This window comes from Tamandua tetradactyla, chromosome 3 (assembly GCF_023851605.1).
Source record: "Tamandua tetradactyla isolate mTamTet1 chromosome 3, mTamTet1.pri, whole genome shotgun sequence".
NCBI lineage: Eukaryota > Metazoa > Chordata > Mammalia > Pilosa > Myrmecophagidae > Tamandua > Tamandua tetradactyla.
Window position 1 is genome coordinate 177,592,874 of NC_135329.1, and position 24,118 is coordinate 177,616,991.

Here is a 24,118-nt window from a genome sequence, read left to right on the forward strand (position 1 = left end):
AAGGAGAAAGAAAGAAATGAGACAAAATAAACTGCCAGTGGCTAACAGATTTCAAGCAGGGTCAAGAGGTTATCCTGGAGGTTATTCTTATGCATTATATAGACATTCCCTTTTTAGTTTATCGTGTATTAGAGTGGCTAGAGGGACGTGTTTGAAACTGTAGAGCTGGTTCCAGTAGCCATGTTTCTTGAAGATGATTGTATAATGATATAGCTTTTGCAATGTGACTGTGAAAACTTTGTGTCTGATGCTCCTTTTATCTACAGTATGGGCAGATGAGTAAAGAATAAGGATAAGAACCAATAATAGGGGGAACAAAGGTTAAAATAAATTGAAGAAACTGAAATACTAGTGAGAGGGAGGAGTAAGGGATATGGCGTGTATGAGTTTTATATTTTTTCTTTTGCTGGAGAGATGCAAATGTTAAAAAAAAAAGATGGTGATGAATACACAACTATGTGATGATATTGTGAACCACTGATTGAACAAGAATGTATGTTTGTTGAGTACAATAAAAATATTTTTTAAAAAATGCAGAAGAAAGAAAGGAAATGAACAGCTTTTGCAGTAATAACTGAACATTAACTAAACTCACCAATTAAAAGATACCGATTGGCAGAATGGTCTTGAAAATAGGATCCATCTATATGCTGTTTACAAGAGACACATCTTAGACCCAAGGACACAAATAGATTGAAAGTGAAAGGACGGAAAAAAATGTTCCATGCAAGCTATAAACAAACAAGACAAAAACAAAAAAAGCAGCAGTAGCTATACTAAGATAAAATATACTTTAAATGTAATGACATCGTAAGAGACAAGAAGGACACTACATATTAATAAAAGGGTCAATTCAACAAGAGGAAATAACAATCATAAATGTTTTTGCTCCCAATCAAGGAGCTCCAAAGTACATGAAGCACACATTGGCAAAACTAAAGGAGCTATGGATATTTCAACAATCATAGTGGGAAACCTTAATATACCACTCTCCACTTTATATAGAACCACCAGGCAGAGGATCAACAAGGAAACAGAATCTAAAAATGTGATAAATGAATTAGACCTAATAGATACATTGAGATTGTTACACCTCCAAATACCAGTATATACATTCTTCTCTAGTGCACACAGGATGTTCAGAAGGATAGATCATATGCTGTGACACAAAATAAGTGTTACAAATGTAATAAGATTGAAATTATCCAAAGCACTTTCCCTGACCACAAAGGAATGAAGCTGGAAATTAATAATCACCAAAGGTCCAGAGCTTTCACAAACATGGAGATAAAACAACACACTCTTTAACACTCTTTAATAATCAGTGGGTCAAAGGAGAAATTCCTAGAGAAATCGGTAAATATCTGCAGACAAATGATAATGAGAATACAACATATCAGAAGTTTGGGACGAGCAAGGCAGTGCTGAAAAGGAAATTTACTCCCTGAATTCCTGTATTAAAAAAAAAAAGGAACAAACAAAACGCGAGGACTTAATTGCTGACCTGGAGGAACTAGAGAAAGAACAGCAAACTAACCACAAAGTAAAGAAAAGAAGAGAAATAACAAAGATCAAAGCAGAAATAAACAAACAGAACAATAACAACAAAAAAAGAATCAACAAAACCAAAAGTAGTTTTTGAGAAAATCAATAAAAATTGATGGACCCCTAGCTAGACGACAAAGAAAAAAAGAGAAATGATGCAAATAAAATCAGAAATGAGAGAGGCATGATTACAACAGATGCTGAAAGTTTAAAAAATCCATAGTATACTATGAACAACAAAACTAGACAACTTAGATGATATGGACAAATCCCTAGAAACACATGAACTACATATTTTAACTTGAGAAGAAATAGAAAAGCTCAGCAAACCAATCACAAGTAAAGAGATTCAATCAGTCATCAAAAATCTTCCTTCTAAGAAAAGCCCAGCACCAAATGGCATAACGGAGGAATTCTATCAAGAATTACAAAAAGAAGTGACACCAATCCTGTTCAAACTCATCCAAAAATTTGAGGAAAAAAGAATGCTACCTCATTTTATGAAGTTAACATTACTCTAATACCCAAACTGGATAAAGATATAAGAAACGAAAACTACAGACCAATCTCCCTAATGAATATAGATGCAAAAATTCTCAACAAAATACTGGCAAATTGAGTCCAATGACATATTAAAAGAATTATATATCATGACCAAGTGGGGTTTATACCAGACATGCAAAAATGGTTCAAAACAAGAATATCAATCAACATAATACAGCACATTAACAAATGGAAAGGGAAAAATCACATGATCATATGGATTGATGCTGAAAAAGCATTTAACAAAATTCAGCATCCTTTCCTGATAAAAACACTTCAAAAGGTAGGAATCAAAGGAAACTTCCTCAATATCATTAAAGGCGTATATGAAAAACCCATAGCCAACATCATACTTAATGGTGAGAAACTGAAAGCAATCCTCCTAAGATTGAGAAGGAAACAAGGATGCCCATTTGTCATTACTGTTATTCAACACTGTACTAGATTTCCTAGCTGGAGTGATTAGATTAGACAGGAGAAAAAAATAAAAGGCATTCAGATCAGAAAGGAAGATGTAAAACCTTCATTATTTGCAGATAACATGATCCTAATACTTGGAAAACCTTGAGAAATCAATGACAAATCTACCAGAGCTAATAAACAAATAAGCAAAGTGGCAGGATACAAGATTAATGTACAAAAATCAGTAACGTTTCTATACACAAGTAATGACCTATCTGAGGAGATAACTAAAGAAAAAATTCCATTCAAAATAGCAACCAAAAGAATCAGGTATCTAGGAATAAGCGTAACTAGGAATGTCAAGGTCTTGTACACAGAAAACTACAAACACTGGTAAAAGAAATTTAAAATAACCTAAATAATTGGAAAGACATTTCATGTTCCTGGTTAGGAATGTTGAATGTCATAAGATGTCACTTCTACCCAAATTGATCTACAGATTCAATGAAATACCAATCAAAATTCCAACAACCTACTTTGAAGACTTGGAAAAGCTAGTTATCAAATTTATTTGGAATGGAAAGACACCCTGAACAGCTAAAGATTTCCTTAAAAAGAAGAGTGAAGTGAGAGGACTAACACTTCCTGACTTTAATGCTTACTATAAAACCAGAGTGATCAAAATAGCATGGTACTGGCACAAAAACAGCAGTATCCAACAGTGGAATAAAATCAAGAGTGCAGAAATAGGCCAACAAATATATGGCCAGCTGATCTTCAACAAGGCCCCCAAATCCACTAAACTGGGACAGAATAGTCTTTTTAATAAATGGGCATGGGAGAATGGGATATCAATAGCCAAAAGAATGAAAGAGGACCCCTACCTTATACCCTATACAAAAATTAATTAAAAATGGATTAAAGACCTAATGTAAGAGCCAGTACCATAAAAGTTCTTGAAGAAAATGTAGGGAAACATCTTCAAGATCTAGTAACAGGACATACTACTCAAAACGTTATACCTAAAGCACAAGCAGCAAAAGTAAAAACAGATTAATGGGAACTCCTTAAGATCAAGAACTTCTTTGCTTCAAAGGAGTTTGTCAAAAAAGTGAAGAGGCGGCCAACTCAAAGGGAGAAAATATTTTGAAACCACACATCAGATAAATGCTTGATATCATGTGTGCATAATTCTATGGCATAACAGCAAAAGAACAAACAACCCAATTATAAAATGGGCAAAAGATATAAACAGCCACTTTTATAAAGAGCAAAGACAAATGGCTAAAAGCACATGAAGAGATACTTATTTTTTATTAGCTATAAGGGAAATGCAAATCAAGACAACAATGAGATATCACCTCACATCGATAAGAATGACTGCTATTACAGTGGGGACAACCAAATCAATAGAACCCTCAATCTTGGAGTTTGTCCCATGAAACTTATCCCTGCAAAGGACAGGCTAATCCTACTTAAAATTATGCCTAAGAGTCACCCCAGAGAGAACCTCTTTTGTTGCTCAGATGTGGCCTCTCCATTTCTCTAAGCTGACACAGCAAATGAACTCACTGCCCTCCCACCACCACTCTCGTGGGACATGACTCCCAGGGGTATAAATCTCCCTGGCAACATGGGACAGAAATCCTGGGATGAGCTGGGACTCAGCATGAAGGGATTCAGAAAACCTTCTTAACCAAAAGGAGAAAAGAGAAATGAGACAAAATAAAATATCAATGGCTGAGAAATTTCAAAGAGTCGAGAGGTTATCCTGGAGGTTATTCTTATGCATAATATAGATACCCTCTTTTTAGTTTATGGTGTATTAGAGTGGAAGTACCTGAAACTCTAGAGCTGTGTTCCAGGAGCCATGTTTCTTGAAGATGACTGTATAATGATATAGCTTTTGCAACGTGACTGTGTGATTGTGAAAACCTTGTGTCTGATGCTTTTATCTATGGTATGGACAGATGAGTAAAAAATACGCATAAGAAATAAACAAATAATAGGGGGAGCAAAGGTTAAAATAATTTGAGTAGATTGAAATACTAGTTGATCAATGAGAGGGAGGAGTAAGGGGTATGGCATGTATGAGTTTTTTCTTTCTTTCTTTTGCTGGACAGATGCAAACATTCAAAAAAATTATGGTGATAAATACACAACTATCTTATGATATTGTGAGCCATTAACTGTAACCATGTCAAGAGTGTTTGTATGTCAAGAATGTTTATGATTGCTATTAAACAAATAGGAAATTACAAATATTGAAGAGGATGTGGAGAGATTGGAACATTCAATCACTGTTGGTGGGAATCTAATGGTGCAGCCATTGTGGAAAACTGTTTGGTGATTTCTCAGAAAACTAAATATTGTGTTGTCCTATGACCTGGCAATACCAATACTCAGTATATACCTAGAAGAGCTGAAAGCAGTGACACGAACAGATATTTGCACACCAATGTTCACAGTAGTACTATTCACAGCTGTCAAATGATGGAAACAATCCAAGTGCCCATCAACAGATAAGTGGATAAACAAAATGTAGTGTGTACATACAACGGAGTATTATGCAGCAGTAAGATGAAATAAGGTCCCAAAGCATATGACAACCTGGATGAACCTTGAGAACATAACGCTGAGTGAAATAAAGCAGACACAAAAGGACAAATACTGTATGATTTTGCCATTATGACTCTGGTAAAGGTAATCTCAGAGGTTACACTATAGAATATAGCAAACTTAGAGGTACATACAAGCTAGAGATGGGGGAAAAGCTACCCAATTAAGTTGAATTTAAATGTTGAGGGAATGGATAGAAGTGATGGTAACCAATTAGGGGCTTATGAGTAACATTGCCATATTGAAGGTGAAAGTGATTTAAAGGGGATATATAGTGCCATGTGTCCCACTGGTTAAATCTACAATTATAAATAAGTTCTCACATGAACTGTTTCAAAGGTTTGATATCAAAGAGTCAATATTAGAGGGGTACAGGGCGAAAACTAAATGCATACTATAACCCACAGTTAACAGGAGGACATCAACAGTACTACAGCACAACCAGCGGCAACTAATTGGAGGGGAGGGACCAGTGATAAGGGGTAATTTTGATTTGATATTTGGTAAGGCTGTTTTTGTTGGTTCTTTGTCTCTATGGACCAATGAAAACTGTCTGAAGTTGAGTATGCTACAGACTGTACGACCAAGTGAGGATACTGTAAGACATGGTTTATTCTGGACCTTATCAAAGATGCCCAATAGATAGAGGGGGCTGAAGGGTACAAAGACTGAGAAGCAGAATGGTGAACTTTGGTGCATTTATATGATGGAACACAGTGCCGCTACAAAAAGGAATGATGCCAGGAGGCATGCAATGAACAGAGTAAACCTTGGGGACAATGTGTTGTGCTAAATAAGCTAGAAACAAATATGCTACAGCCTCTTTCAGAAAATACTTAGAAGAAAATTGGAGCCTAGATCATAAGCCCTTATAGGAGCCACACTTAGTCTGAAGTTTTAAGTTTATTTCTAGATTCTGAGACACTGGGCTATATGTGTATCAGCTCGTATTTCCCTGAGCACCCTACTGAGTAACTGTGACATTTAAGACACAGAAATGGAGTGCTGCAGCCTTGAAAGTTAGCACAACTGTATATAATAACAGTAAAAGTAAATGAAAAAGAGATCAGGTCTCCATTAGAGATAAAAATGAAGTCAATTTGAGGGTGTTGCATGGTTAACTCAGCAGTAGAATTCTCACCTGCCACGTGGGATACCCAGGTTCAATTCCTGGACCCGGCACTCCCCCCACCCCTATCTCTCCAAAAAAACCTCCTTCAAATCCACAGAGATAAAAAGTAGATTAATGATCACCCAGGGTTTGGGGAGTTTAGGGAGCAGGAGTGGAGGCTATTACTAAAAGTTACAGGTTTGCTTTTTTCTTTTTGGGCGTGGTCCAGTAATCAAACCCAGGTCTCCTACACGGAGGGTGAGTGTTCTGCCACTGAACCAACTATGCACCCTTCAGGTTTCTTTTTGATGTGATGAAATTGTTCTAAAGTTAGTTATGGTCATGGTTATATAACAGTCAATATACTAGAAAAAAAAATGAAGCCAATCTCGCTGGGACTAAGGTAAAATGGAATACAGGGTAAAAGATGATAGTATATATACTCTAAAGCTTCACCTACTATATCAGACCTAAGACAGAGAGGTTTATTATATCTAGAAGCTAACTTTTCTGTAACACACAATCACTATATCAATATTTCTTCTAGCCTCCAGCATTTTCAAGCAGCTAGAAGGAAAAATCTGAGATAGTGGAATGGTAACCCTTAACAAACTCTGAAATCTGTTCTGTAACTACTTGTTGAAGTGTACTTTGAAAATCATGCTTTTTATTTGTATATATGTTATATTTCACAATAAAAAACAGTTTTTTAAAAAATGCAGAGAATGGGTCAGATCACCTTCCTTAGAAGGCAAGTCTCATGAAAGCCCAGGAGTCAGACCCAGAAGACCACCTAAAGTACTAGATTATGAAGTCAAAATAGTGGACAAAGAGCAGAAGGCAGTTCTACTTTGAAGACTCTAATGCAGCCCAATTTACAATCACGGTTATTACTTTCCACAAAAAGAGGCTGGCTTGTGGGCTGCCTAAGCCTCAAGGATCAGAACAGAGTAAGACTGCAGTGTGTGTCCAGTTCTGTTTTTAGGTACCCCAGAGTTGCGCAGTGATACCCAAACAAGTTCTAGCTTTGAGTACTGGGAATACTACCTACTAATGAGTAATACTGGGCAAGTTATTTAATGTGGAGGGAGGAAGGGCTCTTGTTTACTCATCTATAAAGTAATAAACATATAATTTATCCTTAGACCAGGACAGTTGAGAGTCATCAGGGGGACTATTAACAATTATGCTGGAAGGAAAGATGTCAATCTGTACATGTGGTCACTGCCAGTAATACCTGACCTCCTTTATGCAGTTATGGAGGGATTCTGATGAGTACAAGAAAACTGTACAGTTTTACACAATACAAAATGCTTTTATATTCATTAGTAACAATGGAAAACATTTTTTTCCTTTTTTTATGGAGGCTATCTTTGAGTACACAATTCTTGCCTCCAGAGATTCTTAGAGGATGGCAAATAGAAAAGGAATTAATTGTACTGAGTACTAATATACATATAGATATAAGAACTCAAGTAACTTTAATTTTCATAAAGTAAATGCAAAGAAACAGAGCCTGACAACTCCCTAGAACTTCCCCTTGTGACACCCTTCCAGTCATTATTCACATGCCCCCCACTGAGGGAACAAGTGGGGTAAATAAATCCCTTTTTGGGCATTAGCAACAGTGCTGTGATAAACATTCTTGTGCATATACTTGGGTCAAAATATGGATACATTTCTGTTTGGAAGGTACTCAGTAGCAGAAGTGCTTGATCGGGGTAAAGTGCCAAACTGTTTACAAATAGTAATACTAATTTATACTCCACAAGCAGTGTATGAAAAATTTCACTTTCTCTACTTTCCTTGACAATATATGGAATTTGCTATCTTCTTTTTCATTCAGCTATTCTGGCAGGTGGATATTATTATATTTTGGCTTTAGTTTGCATTTCCTTAATGATTAATGGAGTGGGACAGTTATGAATAAATTTAAAGATGTTAAGAATTTCAATTTTTATTAAAATTTTCCAGCTTAGTTTTATTGCACCTTTCTTTTCTTCCTTATTTTTTTCTCCAAGAAATGTTGGGAAGTATAAAATAGGACTCCAAGAATTCACACTGATATATTTAAGTAACTAAGTAAATAGGGGGGACAAGAGAAAAGCTTTTCCATAAAAAAGCATGCCAATTAGTAAATGAGGGAAAAAAGAAATAAAAAAATCACCACTTGGCAATATTCATAATATTAAATGTTTCAGGCAAGAATTACCAATGAATGCCAAATCAGCAGGTAAAAATTTGATAGAAATATGCTGAGAAACACAGTCTCAAAATATTTTCCAATAAGATGTCTATTAATTACAAAAGGAAAAATACAGTAGTATTAAATACAATAGTACATAATTTTATAGTGGAGAAACTTGGCTGATACCACTTTAACCAAGTGATCAAAGTTACCAACAATGTATCATCTCACCAACAAGACAAAATAGATATTACATACCCTCTGATGTGATTCACGCATAAGGCACAACATCACTCCTGTGCTGCTTGTCCTACCACAATGCATAACCTGAATCTGATTATCAGGAAATATCAGACAAACCCAACTCAAAGATCTCTACAAGATAAAGTACCTGTACATTTCCAAAATATCAAGATCATGAAAGACAAAGACTAAGGAACTGTTCCAGATTAAAAACTAAAGAGATTTGACAACTAATTATAATGTGTGACCCTGGACTGGATCCTGAACCAAAAACAAAACCCACACTTTTTTTTGGTTATAAAAGACATTAGTGGGGTGGTGCGATGGTGGCTCAGTGGCAGAATTCTGGCCTGCAATGCCAGAGACCCGGGTTTGATTCCCGGTGCCTGCCCATACAAAAAAAAAAACATTAGAGGGCCAGTTGGCAAAATTTGAATATGGTCTGTATCAATATTCCTTGATTTTTGATCATTATACTGTGCTTATGTAAAAGGATATCCTTGTTTTTAGGAAACAGACATTAAGTATTTAGGGGTAAACGGGCATTATGCTTGCTACTTAGTCTCAAGAGGTTCAGAATATATATATATGAAGAGAGAGAAAGAGAATAAGGCAAACAGTAAAATGTTAACATTTCAGAGAATCTGGGTGAAGAATATATGGAAATACGTTTTCAACTTTTCTCTAAAGTATGAAATTATTCAAAATTAAAATTAAAAAAAATACTGATATCACAAGGAGAGGCCCTGAAAGGGCTCTCAGTGGCCAACACGGAGGCAATTTGAGAACCAAAATGATTAAACAGAGTTATGATTATAAACCATTGAAAAAAATGTTTTCTTCCAGAGATATTTTGCAAGGTATATTATGTGTGATAAGAAAGAAAGAGAGAAACCTGCTTAAAGTAAATAGGGTAAAATACTAACAATAGGTGAATCTGGGTAAAGGGTATACAAGTATTCTTTGTGAAACCATTTTGTGCAACACTTCTGCACATTTGAAATTTTCTGAATAAAAAGTTTTAAAATTGACATCAGTACATAAGATTAATATCTATCTAAAATCTTGCAAGCCAGAGAGCAAGTTTGTTTTTTTATGTTTATCCTTTACTACATGGATCAGAGCTCTGCAGACAACAATAATGAAAAGTATTCAACATATGATCACAGTTACTATATACCAGGCTCTGTGCTAAGTGCCTGAATTGAATTAATCATCAGTAGGATCCTGTAATCAAAAAGCATCTTCTTTCTGTAATGGTATCCCTTATCAATGAACCTTAACACAAAATATAAAAGATTACAGTACAGAATTTAGGATATTATGACAAGTTCATAATTTTTATTCAGTGCTTTCTGCAGTGAGGTGTAGCCAGGAATAGGTTTCGTTTTAATAATAGCTCATTACTAATAAAATATTTTTCTGGGCAATGTGAAGCAAAGACTTTCAGTTGATTCTTTTCAAACTTTATCTGAATTCAACTAATTCCTAATGTGGTGGCAAAAAATATTTTTAAAATAACTTACATCTTGTTAATTTCTTTCGACTTGGTGAAGGCACTGGTTGGTTATCAATGTGTGAAGGAGGAAGTTCAGCTCCTTTGTGGGAGGCCCAGCCTAGAGGGAGGAAAGTAATGAATTATCTACTGTTTAGGAAGTAGGTAGTAGTAATGGAAGGACAAAAAGTAAAAATATCTAATAGGTCCTCCAGTCTTGGGTACCAGGGTAAAGGTCTATAATACAAAAAGTATAAAATACTTAAAATTCATCTACATAAAATGTATTTTATTCAAACAAATCTAACTTTCATCCTAGCTGGGATTAGACTTCCTCATATTTTTCAACGTCAGTTTGAAATAAGTATATAGGTTTTATTATTGTTTTTTTTAACAACTGAAAATGGAGAAGGTATAGAAAGAGAAGTTCTAGGGTGTCAGAAATAGAAGAAATAGCCTGAGTAGAATCTTGAAACCTACAAATATGTTTATATCCTTAGACTCAATAACACTCCTAGAAATTTACCTTAAGGAAATATTTCAACCAAAGAAAAAAGGGCATGCATAATTATATTTATTGCAGCATTATCTGTAATGATGAAAAAGTATTAATAGTAAAGAAGGAATTAAGATTATGGAATATAAAAGTGACAAAATATTATGTAGCCTTTTAAAAGTGTTATTATGAATGTTCTATGGGAACAAAAGGAAATGTTTACTACAACATGTAAAACCATTTATGCTATAATTCAAACATAATACTAGAAAGGAATTTAGATTATCCAGCCTAATCCTTTCTATGTAAAGAAGACACTTTTGAGACCCAAGTAAAATGGAGTTTCTAGAACATAGATGTTTTAAATTTTCAGGGCAGCTCACGTTCTTGATCTATATCAAAGGAGAAAAATAAGTGGAAATAAAGGAAAAACTGATGAAGCAAGAAGAGTCCTAAACTAGGAGGCAGGAACCAGATTGTGGATCCCACTTAAAATGTTTTAAACTGCCTGAAGGTTTTCAGCAAGTCACGGCACACTGGATTTTAACTGCCTCAGCAATGAAATGGAATGTCTGTTAGCCTGCAGGCAAGAACCATTTTCGATATTATTTGTACTGCCTAGAAATAAGACAAAAATCCAGTGCTGCTCAAGACGTGGTATGGTAAGAGGAAAGAGCAGGAAGAGTTCACAGTAGAGAATGAATCAGTTCATAAATCTTTATAACTACTAGGCCATTGATATGCCACGCAAAACCAAGTGTTTCCAAAATTTTGCTATAGCAAAAACACTTGAATTATCCTAGATAGAGTGCTTCTTTATCAAATAATAATGCCCATTCTTTCTTTTAGGCTATTAATTTAGCAAATTCTTAGTTACTATTTAACTAATGTATTTTATTTATTGAGCCAACTTTATGCTGCTGTCATAGAAAGCACAAAGACAAAAATCACTCCATAGATCATGCTTTTGAAGTATTTTCAGAATGGATAAAATGTATGATGATCTTTCAGAAACAGTATTTTAAATGAAAATACAATGCATTAAGACACTGTTAGACTAAGGTAAATCAGAATACAGGGTAAAGGATAATTTCATTCATATTTTAAAACTTTAACTTCTATGTAAGACCAAACCGAGAGATGTTTATTTGGTACAAAATTTATATTTTGGGTAGTGAATTTCCTAATTTAAATTTTATGGTTATTTTAGTTGAATACCATGAGTTCATGGAATCTTGACTAGGGTGTGAGATTTTGTTGGTTTGTTCAGGTTAGTGTGATGCGCCGATATATCGTAGAGTAATTTGGGCAGTGAATAATGAAGTATTTGCAAGGTACCCTTGGGAGACAGGGGAGAAAGGAGGAAATATTCAACTTTCCCATCTGGAGAATTTCTGATATTCTCACAAGCAGTGGGGACAACCAAATCAATAGGCTCAGCCCTTGATCTTGGGGTTTGCCCCTATGAAACTCATTCCTACAAAGGATAGGATAAGCCTCGAAAATAGGCCTAAGAGACACCCCCCAAGAACTTCTTTTGTTGTGCAGATGTAGCCTCTCTCTCTAAGCCAACTCAGCAGGTAAACTCACTGCCATCCCCACTAGCTGGACATAACTCCCAGGGGGGTAAATCTCCCTGGCAACATAGGACAAAAATCCCAGGATGAGCCAGGACCTGGCAGCAGGGTCAAGAAAGCCTTCTTGACCAAAAGGGGGAAGAGAGAAATGAGACAAAATAAAATTTCAGTGGCTGAGAGGTTTCAAACAGAATCGAGAGGTTATCCTGGAGGTTATTCTTATGCATTATATAGATATCCCTTTTCAGTTTATGGTGTATTGGAGTGGTAGGAGGGAAGTACCTGAAACTGTTGAGGTATGTTCCAGTAGTCTTGATTCTTGAAGACAACTGTATAATGATATAACTTTTACAATGTGACTGTGGGATTGTGAAAACCTTGTGTTTGTTGGTCCTTTTATCCATGGTATGGATAGATGAGTAAAAAAATATGAATAAAAAATAAATAATAAGGAGGACAAAGGGTAAAATAAATTGGGTAAATGGAAATACCTAGGGGTCAATGAGAGGAAGGGGTAAGGGGTATGGTATGTATGAGTTTTTTTCTTTTTATTTCTTTTCCTGGAGTGATGCAAATGTTTTAAAAAATGGTGATGAATACATAACTATGTGATGATATGTGAGCCACTGATTGTACACCATGCATGGAATGTATGTGTGTGAAGATTTATCAATAAAAATATTTTGAAAAAGACACGTTAGGTGCCCTTAAGTTTTTCTCACGGATTAATATGTACTAGAGGAATAAAGACAGGGATATAAGGCAAGTCAATTAGATAAACTATAATCACAGCCATAAAAATAGATGAAAGAGCTACGGGAGGCCAGAGGAAGGAGAAGTTACTTCCATCTGGCAGTACTGATGACTGGGAATCAAATATGCATTCTCAAATCCAAGTGCATCATTAACCATCATAGGTCAAAGGAGCAACACAAAGATGCCTTGGAGGAATGTGGAATTACTCAGTTTGCTTATGTAAGTGGTAAGTAATATGAAGTAAGTTAGGAAATAAAGGTGGAAATGCAGGCCCAGGCAGGTTTTATTCTGGAGCCTGTGGTGCTTCATTTTAATGAAATGTAAGAGGGTTCTGACATGAGAATTTGTTTCTTGGAGGGAACTCTGGAGGCAGTGTGGATGATGAATGATTTGGAGGTCTCTTATAGAAATTGAGGAAACCAAATGAGGATCTACCTGGCTCTGATAGTGGAGGGAGGGAGGAGTGGGAAATTTGAGACATGTTTTAGAAATAGAATCAACAGGACTTGGTAACCAATATGGATATGGGGTACAAGCAGTACTAAATGACACTCAACGTGCAGGATTGGACACATAATGGTGGACCCAAAGGTAAGTAGAGGGAGCTCTTACCATATAAACAAACCAGGAGACCCTTTCCTCAGGAAAGTGCCCTGCCCCAAGCTTTCTACCATAGTCTTCGACTCCTAGGTTTTGCCCAGAAGGCTGCAGTGGGAGCAGCCTTCAGAGCTGTTCCTTTTCTCTTGTCATCTCTAAACCCACAGGAACCAGAACACAAGTTTTGCTTTTCCTTTGTTTGTTTATCATAATGGCTCCCATAAGTGGACAGACAGTATCACCTCATGTAGGCAGGGGTAACTTAGCAGGTCAGATGTCTTAAACAAGGAGCTAATTTTCCATACAGGGAAGATAACAGCAAAAGTCAATGAAGAGAACGTGGGGTTTGGTGGCAGTGGCAGGAAAGCAGCCCTTCTTTCACTCCTGTTTAGATTCCAGTACAATATATATTACATGTATATAATATAATATATATTATAATATAATAAATCATATTTATTAGCTTTCTAGTTGGTTGGTGTGCTACAGATTTCATCTAGCTGTACTGAAGTTAAAACTGATATTCTCATGGATTGTAGCATCAGTCAGCAAATACTTTTGCTTCACAGAGATAAAATAAGACACACAGGTACAAATGTTTAGTAAACACTTACTGTTCAAAGCCCCAGCAGCATGAAAGCCAAGGTCAAAGAGTTGTGAAGGAAGGAATCCACAGGAATGACCAAGAGGCTTGGACCCCACAAAGGGCTCCTGGGACATGAGACTGGCACTGGGGCTCCCAAATGCAGTCTGGCATTCTTGAGTAAATTCACTAGTACTTGAAGAACCAGGACTTAAGAGGTTGTTGAGAAATGAGAATTCCTTCTCAAAGTCCTCTCCTTCCAATGAATCTACAAGTAGATCTTTTGCAACTGTTGAGTGAAAACAAAACCAAAAAGTTTCCTTTTAGCAGGAAATGCATGTAGGACAAAGCAACTGTGTTTCATTGTTCTCATACTTTATTAACATAATTTTTTTTTTTTTTTAAAGGAAAGACAGAGAGAAGGAAGGAAGGAAGGAAGAAAGGGAAACATCTTTTAAACATTTTCTTGTTTTATTGTATTCTGTTTCTCCGTTTTTGTTACATGGGCTGGGGCCGGGAATCGAACCGAGGTCCTCCGGCATAGCAGGCAAGCACTTTGCCCGCTGAGCCACCGCGGCCCGCCCCTATTAACATAATTTTTAATGAGCTAAACTGACTGGGATTTTATGTGAAAATTATTTCTAATTAGGTAGGATAAGTATTTAAATGGCCACATTTCACAATGAAGATCAAGTTATGAATATCTAAATGTGAAATAACCAAGCAACCACCCATATAAAGCAAAAACTAAAGGAGATGCAAAGAGAAATAGATAGGAAAAACTAATAAAAAGAGACTAATACATCATTCAGAAAAAACATGTCAAGAGGACAAAAAATAAGTAAAGTTATTCTGAATAGCAAACCATAATAGAAAATATACCTTCTTCCCAAGCACACATTGAAAATTCACAAAAATGGATTATACCAAGACACAAAAAATCAGGGTTTCCTAATGCAGAAACATTAAAAACAATATTCTCTGATTACAATATAATAAAACTGTAATATATATAAAAGTGACATTAAAAAGGCTCTTCCACCTGGAAATTCTGAAACCTTCTATTGAACACCTCAAGTAAAAAGGGAATAAAATTTCTGAAAAATAAAGATAAATCCACGGGATACTTAAATAGCAATGACAGAGGAGAAATGATAGTCCAACACCCTTATCAAGAAAAATTAAAGAAGACTTCTCAGATGACACTGTAAAGAGGTCTGTGAACCTACATGCCAGTGAAACTCATAAAAATTATTAAAAAGCAACCATTTAGGGTTTTTAGAAATGGTTATAAGGCTATAGAGCAAATGAAATATTTACTCAAGAAAATCTACTAAAATTCAGTGCAGGCAGTGAAATCTGTGGTATTTGTAATGAGACCCACTACACCCCTTCCCCTCCCAATTTAGCTGGACAAAACTCTACCATAGACTGGTGCAGCCAAGAACACTGGGAACCCTCTTCCCCTAGCTTCCAATAGGAAGGCCATCTACCTAGGAGGACCAGGATGTCAGCATTTTTTATCTTGCCCTCAGCTACCAGTTGCTGAGGCTAAGTTCTGGACAAACTGCAGTACATTCATAGAATATTATTACTTATTAATAAAAAGGAACCCATAACTGGATACCCACAACCACATGGATGAATCTCAAAAACATTACGTTGAGCAAAAGTGTCCAGACAAAACAGAATACAAGTTTTGAGAGTCCAGTCACAAAAGACTACATATTATATGATTCCATTCATATGGAAGGTCTGGAATAGGCAAATCTAAAGAGACAGAAGGTGGATTAGTGGTTGCATAGGTCTGGGGGTGGGGGTGAAGGTAGTTTATAAGAAGGCGGTAGTTAAAGGGTTCAGGGTTTTTTTTTTAGATGAAAATATTATAAAATAGGCTGTGACAATGGTTGCACATATCTGTGAATATACTAAAACAACAACAACACTGAACTGTACTCTTTAAGTGGGTGAATTTTATGATATCTTCATTATATCTCAATAAAACTGTTTAAAATAACAGAAAACAAAACAAAAATAAATAAAACCCCAATTCAAAAAGCCAGAGAACTGTATCATGTAAAGTGGTTAAAACAGAAAATGTTATGCTGTATATACATTACCAAATAAATGTTAAAAAAACAACAAAATGACAAAAAAAATCCAGAGAAAGTACCAAAAATAAACTTAGCACAGGATTGACAGCAAATAGACTCAAGGGTATTGGGGGTGGAGAATGTTGGAAATGTTCTAAAACTGGATCATAGTGATAGTTGCACAACCCTGTGAATTTATTAAAATCATGTATTGTAAGTTTACAATGCTTGGGTTTTATGATATGTACATATACCTCAATAAAGCTGTAAAAGTATAAGGAATAAGATAAAATTAAAAGGGAAAATTATTGCAGTAGAAAACAGAAAAACAGCAATCAAAATAAATTAGAATGTCATTCTAAGGGTAAAAAAATCAGTACAACAGATCAATTATCAGCTAATTTAATCAAGGGAAAAAAAGGGAAGATGGCACAAATATATAAAATAAATGACCAGCTACTGATATGGTACAGAGGTCAGCAAACTCTTTCTGTAATGGATCAGATATTAAAAAGAGTAAAAAGACAGCCTACACAATAGGAGACAATATTTGGAAATGGTATATCAGATAAGGGTCTAGTATACAGAATATATAAAGAGATTGTTCAATGCAACAACAAAAAGACAAACAACACAAGCACAAAAATGGACAAAAGACACGAATAGACACTTCTCAGAAGAGGAAATACAAATGGGTAAAAGGCACATGAAAAGATGCTCAACTTCCCTGGGGATTAGGGAAATGCAGATCAAAACCACAATGAGATATCATCTCACACCCACCAGAATGGCCATTATCAATAAAACAGAAAACAACAGGTGCTGGAGAGGATGAGAAAGAGGCACACTTATCCACTGCTGATGGGAATGTAAAATGGTACAACCACACTGGAAGGCAGTTTGGTGGTTCCTCAGGAAGCTAAGTATAGAATTGCCATATGATCCAGCAATACCATTGCTAGGTATCTATTCAGAGGACATGAGTGCAAGAAAACCAACAGACATTTGCACACCAACGTTTATAGTAGCATTATTTACAATTACCAAGAGATGAAAACAGCCCAAATGTCCACTGACAGATGAGCGGCTAAACAAGCTGTGGTATATACTTACAGTGGAATATATGTGCTATAAGGCAGAATAAAGTCATGAAGCCTGTAACAACATGGATGGACCCTGAGGACATTACGCTGAGTGAGATTCGCCAGAAACAAAAGGACAAATACTGTATGGTCTCACTGATAAAAACAAACATTAATGAATGAACTTGGAGGATTTCAGTTAAGAACAGAGGCCATCAAGTGTTAGAAATAGGGTAGATTTTGGGTAATTGGAGCTGAAGGGATACAGATTATACAACTGGACTGACTGTAAAAATTCAGAAATGGATAGCACAATGCTACTTAATTGTAGCAGAATAATGTTAGTACAATGAATGAACCTGAATGTGAGAATGACAGAGGGAGGAGGGCTGGGGGCACAAATGAAACCAGAAGGAAGACAGACAATAAAGACTGAGATGGTATAATCTAGGAATGCCTAGAGTGTACAATGATAGTGACTAAATGTACAAATTTAAAAATGTTTTGCATGAGGAAGAACAAAGGAATGTCAATATTGCAGGGTGTTGAAAATAGATGGTAATTCATATTTTAAAACTTCAACCTATGTGTGAGACTAAAGCTAAAATATGTTTATTTGGCACAAAATTTATATTTTGACTAGTGCATTTCCTAATATAACTTATATCAACAGTTTAAGTGAACATCATAAGTACAAGGAACCTTGAAAGGGCATGTGATTTTGTAGGTTTGTTCAGAATTGATGCCCCAATAAATCCCAGAGTGATTTGAATAGTGAATAAAAAAGTATTTGCAAAGTCCCCTTGGGGAATGGCAACAAAGGGGAAAATTCAACTTCCCCATTTGGAGAATCCCTGATATCTCTCAAGCAGAGGGGACAACCAAATCAATAGGCCGAGCCCTCAATCTTGGGGTTTGTCCACATGAAACTTATCCCCAAAAAGGATAGGCTAAGCCTACTTAAAATTAGGCCTAAGAGTCACCCCAGAGAAGCTCTTTTGTTGCTCAGATGTGGCCTATCTCTCTCTCTCAGCTAACACAGCATGCAAACTCACCGCTCTCCCCCTCTCTACCTGGGACATGAGTCCCAGGGGTGTGAACCTCCCTGGCAACTTGGGACAGAAATCCTAGAATGAGCTGGGACTCAGCATCAAGGGATTGGGAAAACCTTCTCAACTGAAAGGGGGAAGAGAGAAATGAGACAAAACAAAGTGTCAGTGGCTGAGAGATTTCAAACAGAGTCGAGAGGTTATCCTGCAGGTTATTCTTACACATTTTATAGATACCCCTTTTTAGTTTAAGGTGTATTAGAGAGGTTAAAGGGAAGTGCCTGAAACTGTACCAGTAGCCATGTTTCTTGAAGATGAATATATAATGATAAAGCTTTTGCAATGTGACTGTGTCTTTGTGAAAACTTGAGTCTGATTCTCCTTTTATGTATGATATTGACAGGTAAAAAATATGGATTAAAGATAAATAATAGTGGGAACAAATGCTAAAATAAATTGAGAAGACTGAAATACTAGTGAACAATGAAAGGGAGTGGTAAGGGAAGAGAAAAAATGTAAGGGGAACAAAGGTTAAAGTCTATTGAGTAGACAGAAATACTAGTAGTCAATGAGAGTCCCTCTGTCTTAAAAAGGTTAAGGGGCATGGTATGTGTGGTTTTTTCTTTTTATTTCTTTTTCTGGAGTGATGCAAATGTTCTAAAAGATGATCATGGTGATGGATATACTACTACATGATGATATTGTGAGCCACTGATTGTACACCACAGAATGTCTGTATGTTGAGAATGTTCATGTTTGTATGTTGTTTTGGTTTGATACTACAAAACAAATTAAATTTCAAAATTTAATTCAAAAATTAAAATTAAAAATTAAAATAAATAAATATGGCAATAAAGAAACTGAATCTAAGTGAAAAAAGAATGTATGTGTGTGTACATTGTTTTATCCATAAAAAATTTTTTAAAAGTAAAAATAAAAAAGAAAATCATAGGATAGGCATAAAAATCACAGCCATTTTGACTAAGGCTGAGTGAGTGAGGGTCATGAAGTCCTCTCCACAAAAAGCAGCTACAGAAAGTTAAACAAAATTGACAATTTTTACAGTGCTGGTAATCAACTAAAGTCATGGAACAATCTTAAAGGGTTTTTCCTTAGAAAAACTGCTGAGCTTCTGGTAAGAACAGTGGGAGTCCTTATGTTTTGCCTACAGGTGCTCCTATACCCCACCCATAGCTTATTTGATAGGAAAGTTTTGCCAGAGTGGGGTAGGCTGTGAGGGTCAGCATCTGTGCTAGCATGGCCAAAGATCCAACAGATTGGAAATGTGGAAGACCCCCTCAACCAGCATCCTTGTTATTAGAAGTGATGATCTCAATGGTAGGCAATTTGCACAGGGCCAATGGCCCTATGTCAGCTGTGGATGGGGCAAATATAATTCTAGCTGAGCCTGTATGCATAAGCAGCAGAGACCAGATAGGGCCCAAGATAGCCACTTTTGGCCAGTCCTCAGACTCTGTGTTCATGCACAGAGAAGACTGAAAAGAATTCAGTGGAAAGTAAAGGCTGGGGCCAACTTGTAAATGGCCTAAAGGTTTAATGTGCTTCCCATCAACACTGTAACAGATATAGAGCTAACCAATGTAGCTCAGGCAAGTTGCTAAAGCAAAACAAGACAAACCACAAAGAAACAAACAAACAGCAGCAGCAACAACCATAGCCACCTGTGGTTGGGGGAAAAAAAACAGAATTTTTAGAATATATTATCTAAAATGTCCAGTTTCCAACAAAAAAATCTGAGGCATTCAAAGAAAAAACTGTGACCCATTCTCAGGCAAAACAATCTATAGGAGAAACAGGAAAAAATTTTCATGACATTGGGTTAGGCAAAGAGTTCTTAGATATAACACCAAAAGAACGATGCATGAAAGAAAAAAATGACAAATTGGTCCTCATAACCAAATGATTAAAAATTTTAAAATTTTGTGCTTCAAAAGGCAAATTAAGGTGGTACAAGGATAGTTCAGTGGTAGATTCTTGCCTGCCATGGGAGAGACTGGGTCCAATTCCTGGTCCATGCACTTGCCAAAAAACAAACAAATAAGCAACACAAACAAACAAACAAAAAAAAAACAAAAATTCAACAAATGGTAGTGCAATAACAGGATACTCACATGGGAAAATAATGATATGTAACCCTGCCATACAGCATACAAAAAAAAAAAGAAAAGACAAATTACAAAAGTAAGAAGACTAGGACATAAGAACATTTAGGGCAATATATAAGATTCTACAAAGGTTCCATGCACTAGGGTAACTTTCCAGAAACCTACAACCTCCAGGTGGGTCCGTGGACCAGATAAGTCCTGAAACCTAGAGGGCCCAGCCTTTCCAGAACATCAGCCAGTTCTTTCTCCCTACCCCATGTTATAGAGACAGTCCCTTCCAACATGAAAAAGTTAGAATGGCCATAGCCCAAATACCCCTAAAGAGTGGGACAGAAGGAACAAAGGTGATGATGGAGTTACACAGAGAAGGTAGGGTTTAACAAATTAGTATGATAGCTGAATCATTGCACTGATATTTCATTTAGTCTCCAGTATTTAGAGCAGCAGGAGCAAAAACCTAAACTTGTGGAATTGTAACTCAGAACAAACTCTGAAATCTGTTCTACAACTAATTGTTGTGTTGTGCTTTGAAATTATTGTTTTTTAGTATATATGTTATTTTTCACAAAAAAAAGAAAAAAAGTGATGATAAAAAATATACATATTCCTGCTAGCATCAAATGTTCTGGAGCAGCTAGAAGGAGAAATCTGAGTTGATGGTATGGTAACCCATGATAAACTCTGGGATCTGTCCTGTAACTACTTGTTGAAGAGTGCTTTGAAAATTATTGCTTTTTTTGCCCAGATATATCCCAGAATAATTTGGGCAGAGAATAAAAAAGTATTTGCAAAGTCCCCTTGGGAGACTGGGGAGAAAGGAGGAAATACTGAACTTCCCCATCTGGGACATTCCTGATATTCTCCTAAGCAGTGGGGACAACCAATTAAACAGGCTGAGCCCTCAATCTTGGGACTAGTCCCTATTGAAGCTTAATCCTGCAAAGGAGGAGTTAAGCCTAACAATAATTATGCCTAAGAATCAACCCCAGAAAACCTCCTTTGTTGCTCAGTTGTAGCTTCTCTCTTTAAGCCAACTTGGCAGGTGAATTCACTGCCCTCCCCTCTACATGGGACATGACTCCTAGGGGTATGAATTTCCTTGCCAATGTGGGACCAAATTCCCTGGGATGAGCTGGGACCTGGCATGATGGGAATAAGAAAGCATTCTTGACCAAAAGGGGGAAATGAAACAAAATAAAATCTTTTTGGCTGAGAGATTTCAGAGTTGAGAGGTTATCCTGGAGGTTATTCTTATGCATTATGTAGATATCTCTTTTTAGTTTATGCTGTATTGTAGTGGCTAGAGGGAAGTACGTGAAGCTATTGAACTGTGTTTCAGTAGCCATGATTCTTGAAGAAGACTATATAGCTATATAGCTTTTACAATGTGACTGTGTGACTGTAAAAACCTTGGGTCTGATGCTGCTTTTATGCAGGTTATGGTAAAATGAAGAAAAAAAAGGATAAAAACTGAATAACTAATAGGGGGAGATAAAGGTTAAAAATTGGGTAGATTGAGGCACAAATCCCATTTGCCTCTGCATTGTCCTCGTAGCTTGTAGGTACCTGGCTAGACTTCCCTACTGTGCTGACGGGAGCCTTGGTAGTGTCCTTCACAGAGAAATTACCCACGATGGGACTCTCTGCAGAGAACCAGTCCAGTACAGGTGGGGAAGGATGAGGCGACACTGACCGTAAAGATCCTATTATTGTCATAATTAAATCAAAATATGATCGAGTTAAAGAGGTGTGGTCTCAAGCAAATAGGAAGAGACAGTTTTATATAGGACCCCCTATATAAAAGACTTCAGTCAAGAACCTTGGGAAGCAGCTGGTGTCCAGAAGAGAATCTCCTAGTGAAGAGCAGGAGACATGTCAGAACACTTTCAAGAAGCAAGCAGATGTCCCATGTATCAGGCCTATTTTGAGAAACCCAAGTACTTAAAATGTGGATACATTTGCTGCCACCACTGCACCAATTCCCTGCAGAAGGACCCCAATGGGGATGGGGAAGCACACTTCCCATGTGCTCTTTGGTTTCTCAGAAGGACAATGTTAGGACAAACTGTCAGCTGGGGAAGTGGTTTCCAAAATCAAGGACCAGGAGCCCCACCTGAAAGTTGAACTAAAGATGAATCCAAGGATGCTGAAATTCTAAGTAGACATGATCTTGGACATTGACTCAGCCCACAACTACCTCCCAATTTCTGAGGACCAGAGGAGTGTTGGGTGTGTGTACAGCAGACAGAACTGTGAAGGGTGCGCTGAGAGATTCTGCTTCGGAATCTGTGTCCTGGGCTCCTCTTGGTTCACCTCTGGCCACCATTACTGGGAGGTGGATGTGGGAACAAGCAATGAATGGGATCTGGGTGCCTGCAGAGAATCTGTTCAATGAGGATGGAAGGTCTTGATGACCACAGAATTTGGATTCTGTACCCTGAACTTGAGAAAAGGAAAACACTTCTCAGCCAGCACTAAACCAAGGACTCTTCTTTGGGTAACCCCCCAGCTACACTGAATGGGCATTTTCCTAGACATGGATATTGGAAACATCACTTTTTATGACGTTAGAGATGGATCCCACACCTTCACATTTATCAAAATTTGTGCTTCTGAGTTACTGAGGCCATTATTTTGTCCAGCAAATCCAAGAAATGATGATGCAAGCATCTTAAGTGTTCTACAATGATATCAAGTATTCTTTTCTTCTGCACAACCCAAACTAGACCAATAAAGCCAAGACAAACTTTGGGCTTACAGCTATGGCTTTTCTATTTGGTCCACACATTGCACAGAGTACTAGAAAAATGTGGAACATTTTATGAATCACAAATACCAAAATTTAATTAGAATATACTTGCATTTAAATATTAAATGTTGTCATGGTCAAACAAAAAAAAAACCTGAGTAGACTGAAATGAGAAGGAGTGCAAGGGGTAGGGGATGAATGAGTTCTTTTTTATTTCTGTTTCTGGAATGATGCAAATGTTCTAAAAATGATCATGGTGAAGAATACACGACTATGTGATGATATTGTGAGGCACTGATTGCATAATATGGTTGGACTGTGTGTGTGTGTAGATTTCTCAATAAAATATTTTTTAAAAGGGCAGCAATAGAGGGCAAATAGCAAAACTGTTATTATTTCAAAATGCATTAAGTGTATTCTGACAAGTTTTATTTTGAGGGTAATTGTATGTTGTGAGATGTTTGCCTGGAAAAAGTTTCTAAAATTATATTGATAACTTAAGTATGAAAGATATAAAGAATGTGGTTTTTTATTAAAAGGAAAAAGTGTAGCTTTGTCCCAAGACAAAATGAATAGTTGCTACAGAATGAGGTAAATGTAAGACAAAACCCAAATGGATATGGAGGTTGTAGAAAGTTTGCAGAAAGAGAAATTATGCCCACGGTTAAGAAAAATTTGATGGATCTGTAATATACTAATGCAAAGGTAAAACACAGTTTTCTGTTAAAGTGACAAAGTTTTCTTAAATTATTATTCCACCTTCAGAACAGAGTTTTCCTTAAGTAGTCAGTGTAAAAGCAAAAAGTCTAGTTTATCAAAATAACTTCTTGTGTCTGTGTTAACATGAGAATACCTTTAGTTCAA

General features: G+C 36.5%; 1 protein-coding gene and 1 pseudogene across 5 annotated transcripts in view; one reads left to right on the plus strand and one right to left on the minus strand.

The window, feature by feature from the left end:
• ICA1L (islet cell autoantigen 1 like) overlaps positions 1-24,118 on the minus strand; it is a 139,737-nt gene that overhangs the window by 13,219 nt on the left and 102,400 nt on the right. For all 5 annotated transcript variants that reach the window (XM_077154743.1, XM_077154742.1, XM_077154741.1 and 2 more), the window contains 2 exons: positions 14,187-14,444; positions 10,178-10,267 (listed from right to left, as the gene is read on the minus strand). In XM_077154743.1, the coding sequence (XP_077010858.1) occupies positions 10,178-10,267; positions 14,187-14,444 (348 nt within the window). The remainder of the gene's footprint in view (positions 1-10,177; positions 10,268-14,186; positions 14,445-24,118) is intronic.
• Positions 22,266-23,333, plus strand: LOC143677987 (ret finger protein-like 4A pseudogene; annotated as a pseudogene).